This window comes from Otolemur garnettii, unplaced genomic scaffold, assembly GCF_000181295.1.
Source record: "Otolemur garnettii isolate 467f Iridium unplaced genomic scaffold, OtoGar3 scaffold00012, whole genome shotgun sequence".
Lineage (NCBI taxonomy): Eukaryota > Metazoa > Chordata > Mammalia > Primates > Galagidae > Otolemur > Otolemur garnettii.
Window position 1 is genome coordinate 15,238,154 of NW_003852407.1, and position 7,835 is coordinate 15,245,988.

The following is a 7,835-nucleotide window of genomic DNA, read 5'->3' on the forward strand; positions in this document are numbered from 1 at the left end:
ACTTCACTTATGGGCACATAATTATTCTTTTTAATCCTCAGAGCAACTTTCTCAAGAATCATATTGAAGAACTCTATCTATCCCAATAAGAACACTGTGCGTTTCCTGATCAGTGAGAATAACTTTGTTTATAGAGTCATTTGCGAATTTCTTAAAATTATAGGAAATAAGCTTATTAGGTAGATATTCTGATACACATCCCCAGGACTCAGTGAAAATAAGGAAAAGATATCAAAGCAGTGGATATAGAGTGATGCTTTCCCACATTTACTTAAACTTTGAGCTGATCAGTTCCTTTAATTACAACGTGGTACAAATGAGAACATAAGTGCATATCTTTTCCTCACTTGGGCATGATAGTTTTAGAAAGAGGGAAAATACTCAGACTATCACCATGAAGTCCAGGAATTATTGAGACACATATCTGCTGAGCCATAAGAAACCCAGATGGCAAAATAATCCAAGCTCACATTGACTTGACGGTGGGGTCAGAGGCATCATTTACAAAAGTTATAGCAGATTGAGCTGGGAAGAGTTTGGACTCAAAGATTTCACTAGATGGCACATAATGCTTACAGTATTTTACCATTATCCTTCCTTTTTTGAAAATGTATTTTGTAAGAGAAAAGGAAGTTTTTAATGTTTTTATATCTTTGGCTTCCAAAAGTTGTCCAGAATCTCAAAAAGGAGTTATAAGAAAAAAAAAAAGGACCTTTAATCTTGAAGTACATGTGTGGTTGATATAGCAGTTCTCAACCTGTGGGTTGTGACCCATGGGAACTGTATTAAAGGGCCACAGCATTAGGAAGGTTGAGACCACTGCTTTAATAACAAATACCGAAGAACGTCCAGAGTTGACCACTTCCTTGTATTGACCACCTCAAGTTAACTGAATTTTCATAAGCCAGACATGCACCACATGTAGGTATCAGTACAGCAGGCCTACTTCCTTATGTTGACCACCTCTGTATGTTAACCAGTTTGTTACAGTCCCTTGGGTGGTCAACTTACAGAGATTCTATTGTATTCATTTTTCCTTTTCCTTAATTCTGAAATGTAGACCACAATTTTTGCAGGTACTAGGGAGAGGGTTAGTGAATAGATGGTACGGCATTAATGTGAACACCACCACAAATACAATGGAACTGTGACCCATGACAGATGGCTGGTGGGAGTCAAAATACTGGATTCCATCCCAGCACCATGCCAGCCAGAGCTGAATTCAATCTTCCAGTCCATTTGGGCTTCAGTGAAATGTAGATAATAATATCTCCTTTTCTTACCCAGATGCGTGTCAAGATGTAGAATAGTAATATTTGGGAGCAAAGGGCAAAGCACTGCAAAAATGTGAAGTATATCACGATTATTTGATCCAACATAAGAAAAAAAGTGAAAAAGCAAGTCAGTGCCTAGCACATGTGGACCACATAATGCCAGGTGTTTGGTGCAGGACCAACATCTGGATGTGTGATTATATGTTTAATTCTTCCTCCAGATGTTGGGATATTAGAAATGTTAGGGATAAGCAAAAAGTCACTTTGACCATTTGCAAATAGGACCCAGTCAAAAGGATACCCTCTTATTAACTGGGTGCTCCCAGAACGTTTCAAAGACTAGTACGTGCCAGGCTGAGAAATGCCTTTCTGTCATACTACTTTTGCAATTCTGTCACAGGGCAAAAGCCCCCAATGCAGAAAGAAGCCCCAGCAGTTTTTCTGAGACACCCTCTCACAGCATTTCTCTTTATATGCTCATAAGTTCTAATTGGGTAAATCAGGTACACATGGGGACAAGGATATTAGGACACCTTGCTGGTTCCCACTGAGTGGGATAACAATTACTTAACATACGATGACAGCTCTTCTAGATCTCACAGGAGCCAGTATCTTTTTTTTTTATTTCAAAAGCAAATATCATCATATGATGCTATTTTGCTAATTTACAACCATGTATAAATTCAAGTTCAATATCCTTGTTTATATCCAGATATCACTTATTATGGGACTGTAGCCAAATATTCTCTCAGTCTCCATTCATCCCTTCCTTGAAGAGGAAAATAACATTTGCTATCACCTTTGGGAAAGAATAATGACATAACTCAATACTCTCCCCAAGGCATATTATATACATTAATATATAAGATGAATATTTTCTGTATTCTTATTGAAGTTTAAAATATTCTATGTTTTTAATTGGATAGAATGTCCCCAACTGTAATTGGACCAAATTCTTGAGGAATTGTCTTTTTTCATAAACATCACACATAGATTAAAATTTTGATGACAAACAATATCTATAGATACAGATAATTCCCTCTCAGCCTGCGGTTGTTCTGTATTTCAGCTTAGACAATCATTCTGTAAACTGCCAGAAGGATAATTCCTAGAGTTAAAAGTCCCAAGTCTCAGTGCTGAACCACTTTGGAGGAGGAGATTTTTTCATACTGCCTCCGGAAATACCACAGTGTAGATATAGCAGTGATAGAAGGCAGGGTTTGGGACGCACACTGCTTGGCTTTTAAAGAATAGTCTATTTTCCTGATTCTCAGAGTCTCAGTATTTTAAGACCGACATTACTCATCTGTGACTGAGCCATCTGCCTGGGACAGTCTTCCATGGCTCAGGGACCAAGAATAACTGGATGTCATGGAAAGATATGAGTACAGCCAGGCTGCTCCTGCAGAACGGGCTGAGGCTTGGAGAGCCAGCAAAGAGCTGGACAGACAACATCCTTCCATTATGTCCAGTTCTGCTGAGGTCATGGGGTCCTGCCTTGTTTAAATTAAACTTTACGCCATATTTAGTCAGCCCTCCTAGAGTTAAAAGTTTAGTGACTCTGCTGTGTTCACTTGGCTAGGTCTCTATCAGGCATTAAGTCATAACACTTGACTAAAACAAACAGTGCTAGCAGCAGCGTTCATCAACATTCACCGTGTAAAGCCTGTGCCCGACAACCACCGTCTGTGTTCATGTGCAAGACAGACCCACAACGTGCAGAACGATCAGAAAGACAACTGATGCTTAAAACTGCAGTGAACAATATCATTGTTTTTCCTCCAAAGCTAAGACGACAGGATTTCTCCAGGGAGAGCCTGCCTGTCTGTACATAAGCGTGCGCGCGCACACACACGTACACATACCCCCCACGTGCCAGTAATTTTTACAATTTTAAATTTTTTCCTTCTTTGATATTTCATCTCTATTTTTCAGTAGGTCCACATTTTTCTTTACTTAATTTTATGCTCCTTCAATTTAATTTAAAACAGACCAATTGTTCCTAGAGTAACAACTTTCAAAAGTGCTCAATTTGTTGGGGGAGATACCCACATCCAAATTATAAATTTGATACTCTGGTATTTAAGGTTAAATGTTAAAGTCAGTCTTATTTTCTATATTGTCCCTTTTCCATGATCATATGTTGATGACCTTCATGAACCATTCTGCTTTACTGTAGATGTCGAAGTTTATTAATGACAGTGCAGGTTTCAGCCACCACCCCCACCTTTTGCCCATACTTGCTGTTTCAGTGTTAGTCTGCAGGTTGGAATCCTTCTAACTGACCAGAAGCAGCCTGTCTGACATCAACCCTTCAGTTTCCCCTCTCCTCCCCATGTACTCACCTGCAGGATGCTGAGGTGTTCCCGGGGAGGAGGATGATACTGGCAGAGCCTCCTGAGAGTCTAGAGATGATGGGCTATGGCTCCGAAGAGCCGGGGAGGCAGGGGCTGCTGGTGAGGTCAGGTCCAAGGAGAGGTCGGCTCTGCCCCGGCTCACACTCCGGCCTCTCTGCTCCTTCTCATGTGCCTCAGCTGCCAACTGTTCCAAGTATTTGTATCTGAAAGTTAAATTCCAAAGGGTTTCCGTCAAAAGAAAGAGGAGTCCGTGGCTGATGCTTGTTTATGGACGAAACACCTGCAGAGTGAGCTGGTTTCCGGATGCACAGAGCACAGCGCAGGCCTGGCTGGAGGGTCAGGCTGCCAGCACCACCCAGCAAAGCCAAGATGCTGATGATTAAAAACCCCGAGTCACTCATAACCAAGCAAATTGGGGGAAATGGCAACATCACACGGTCCCCAGACACTGAACACTGCTACAGAATCCTATTCTGCTCTTTTGGGAAACATTTGTACAAATAAGCAACACAGCAATGATGACCACCAAAAAGCCCCCAAGAGTGACAGCCAGAAACCAGATCCACCCAGAGCCTGCAGCTGTGAAATGGGTGGGTGCCTTGGTGTGGCAGAGAGAAAAAAATGCCCCAGAAGGGGTTGCTTGGATGAAGGCCTGCCTCTCTGAATTTCTGAACCTGCTTCAATGCTAACAGCAATGCAACTGGAATTCACTTTGTTCTCTCAGTGTCGACCATGGAAACGTTTTTATATTCTAAAATATTTCTGAGTAGGGCTCAGACATCCAATAGCTTGGACCTGACGTCACATATAGTTTATTCATCAAAGTCAGTTTAAAAGAACAAAGATACATCTGTTTTGCATTTTAGGCAGGCAGAACCCACGAACTGTTTATTAAGACCAGCTACCAATCATAGCCCTCAGAGTGCGCTTTATAGATCAGACCAAAATAACTTTGCAACGTGTGCCTCTTCCAGATGTCTAATTTTACCCACCATTATTTGTTCAGAAACAAATTTATGAATTCAGCTGTAGCAGGTTCCTTCCTCTCTCATCCACATTTGCTCAAGACCCTCGTGTCACACCCACCTGGACTCATGCTTGCTTTAGCTCCTTACATCCAGCACAAGGCATGGTGCTCCTGAGTCACCCACATAGAAATGGCAGAGCACATATAACAATGCACTGAAAAAGTATGCCTTTCTTCCTCCCAGCCTCAAAGTGGGTGTGGTTCCCCCATCTGAAATCCTCGCCCCTTCCCCTGCTGGCCCCAAGGCAGTCCATCAGCCAGGCCACACTTGCGTGCACGTCTCCCTCCTTGGAGCCTGCCTTGACCACCGCAGCTGGAAGTGATCTTGGCCTTGCCTCTGAACTCATGTCGGATATGTAGTCCATTCAACTCAGATGGCATTTTACATTTACTGCCTGGCATATTTAGTCATCTTTTCACATGTGCATGTCTGTTTTCAACAAGCAGATAATAGGATTTTTGTGAACAGCAAGATTACTGTCCTTTGTTCTTTCCCTTGGCGCCCCACATCTGCAGCTGCCGGGAAGCAGGCGGCGTGCACAGGGAGAGACCTGCAGACAGCACTCCACCTGCAGGACCACCTGCAGCCCAGCATGCTGAGCAGCAGATGCTCCCTATTCCGGTTTTGTGGGGAGTGAGCTTGCTTTCAGATAACTCTGATAAAAGGTGTGCAATGGGTACCTACATACATCTATACCAACACCTGAGGTGCTGAGAGCAGCTGCCTCAGTCACAGGATGAAGCTAGCCCTAGAGAGGAGGATGGAAGCTCTGGACTTCCCTTGCCAACAGCATCATCTGTTAAAAGGTAAGAGGGGCAACAAAAGGAATGTTTTCCTGAACTTAATTCAGGCCAACCAAGAAAACCCACCAGGCTATGGAAGTAATAGGAACCTGGGGACAAAAAAGATCTTGAAGGCAAGAATCAAGGTGCTCATGAGGCCTTTTTTCAATGAATCAGGGCAAACCCAAGGCTGGAAACACGGCAAGCCCAAGAGGTGTTATGAGCACAAGCATCCCTACACTGGCACCAAGCCTTCTGCAACAGGGTAAAGGAGCAGGCAAGGAATGGGTGAAAGAAATGGACCTGGATAGGCCTGGACATCAGAAGAGTCCAGGGAGGGTGGCGATGAGGCCTCTGAGGAAGGCTTCCAGCCAGGACGACAGCCTTCATTTGTGTTGGCCCAGCCCTGGTGCTGGCCTCCTACACCCCTATTTGCAGCCTGGTGGCAGGCACATGTTGGCAGCCAATGGTTCCCCTGACTTTCTGAAGGACTCTAGTTGCCACTCATCCTGGACCCTGGGTCAGTATGACTCAAGGACCATTCCTGGGCACTCTCCCTTGGTCCCACAGACTCTGTCAAGGAGGGTCCATGAGATATGAGAGGGTTAAGGGTTTAACCTGTACTGTTCTAAGGAACGTGAATGTTTACGTGGTAGACAAAAATGGCAGGGGGAGGGGGAGGGAGATGGGGAATTGTCTAAAGGATAAAGAATTTCAGTTTTTAAAGAGTCCTGAAGACCAGTTGTATGTTACTGTGCATGCACTTAACACTACTGAACTATGCACATAAAATACTTAAGATGGTCAATTCGATAGTAGGTGCATTTGATCACAATTAAGTTTTTTTTTTTTTTTTAAGAGACAGAGTCTCACTCTGTTGCCCTCAGTAGAGTGCCATGGTGTTGCTCACAGCAACCTCCAGCTCTTGGGCTTAGGCGATTCTCTTGCCTCAGCCTCCCAAGGAGCTGGGACCACAGGCATCCACCACAATGCTTGGCTATTTTTTTTGTTGTTGCAGTTTGGCTGGAGCTGGGTTTGAACCTGCCACCCTCGGTATATGGGGCCAATGCCCTACTCACTGAGCCACAGGCACCGCCCAAGTTCTTTTTTTAAATGCAGGGGCAGAGAGGCATGGAGGTTAAAAACACTGGACCTTTTGGAAAAAGCAGCACCCATGGCCAGAGGGATGAGGGCAGTGGACTTACGTAGGCACGGGAGAGCCATGCTGCCTGGAAATGACTGTGTTGCAACCCAGCAACCCCTGCTGCCCACAAGAACCTCTGACACTCTTTGGGGAGGAAGCTGGACCCATGACGTGACCTTCTCTTAGGCAGTGGCTACAAGACCCATGACCCAACAGTACTTGATCCAGGGAGCCCACCAGCCCAGGCAATGACTGTCACACATCCCTACTGTCACATGAGCCCATACCCAGCCACCAGACGCTGAGGGGGCCTCCCCTGGGGAAAGCACTAGACTTTCTATCCACAAGTCACAGCCCCCACAAGAAGCTGTTTTTCCTTAGGTGCCTTCATCTAAACACTCCCATTTATTCTACCTATCCCTGCCCATATCATCTGTTTATTTATTCATCTTTTTATTTATTTATTGAACGTTTGTCAAAGGCCTATGATGTGCTAAGAACAGTAGTAGGCACTAGAGTTTTAATAATAAACAAGGAAAAAAATCCCACTCTCATGGAGCTCACAGTTCACTGGGAGAGAGAGGCAAATAAAGTAATCAACTGTGGGAAGGAACTTCAATCCCCACAGGGCCTGGTGGCAGGCCCAGTACTGAGGCTCAGTCTCTTTTCACAGGGCTCTGCAGAATTACTGCTTCACCTGACATTAACCTAAACCTACCTGTTCATGACTTTGCCCCCACTCTTGAACTGATAAATCCTTCCCTACATGAAACCAAAGAATGTCTCCCTCTAGCTTCTACCCTGTCCTGAGTCCTTCTAAGCCATGCTCAGAATCTTTTCTGTCTTACTGATTGCTTTCATGCTGAAATCCTAGCCCAGTCCCAACCTTCCTTGGACTGTTCCCATAACCCATGTCCCAGAAGGCATTTCCTGTCCACGTTTTGCCATCCTCCTCATACTAACAAACCCAAACTCACCTCATCCTGCTGCGCTACTTCCTCAAAACATCCCCAGCCTGGCTCTCATTTCTTACTACCCCCTTCATTTATATTTCCTTTAAATTATTTGTGAATGTGACATTAATCAATCATTATCATATAAAGCCTTTCTTCTAATATTTAGAAAAATTGAAGTGATGTCTCAATTGAAACGTATTCCTGGTTCAGCACCTGTGGCTCAAGTGGCTAAGGTGCCAGCCACATACACCTAAGGTAGTGGGTTTGAATCCAGCCCGGGCCGCCAAACAATGA

At 44.2% G+C, this 7,835-nt stretch overlaps 1 protein-coding gene across 1 annotated transcript in view; it reads right to left on the reverse strand.

Annotated features, from left to right (window-relative positions):
• Positions 1–7,835, reverse strand: part of FHOD3 (formin homology 2 domain containing 3) — a 468,593-nt gene that overhangs the window by 73,876 nt on the left and 386,882 nt on the right. Inside the window, exon 18 of the mRNA XM_012802005.1 lies at positions 3,620–3,834. Coding sequence (XP_012657459.1) covers positions 3,620–3,834 — 215 coding nt within the window. The remainder of the gene's footprint in view (positions 1–3,619; positions 3,835–7,835) is intronic.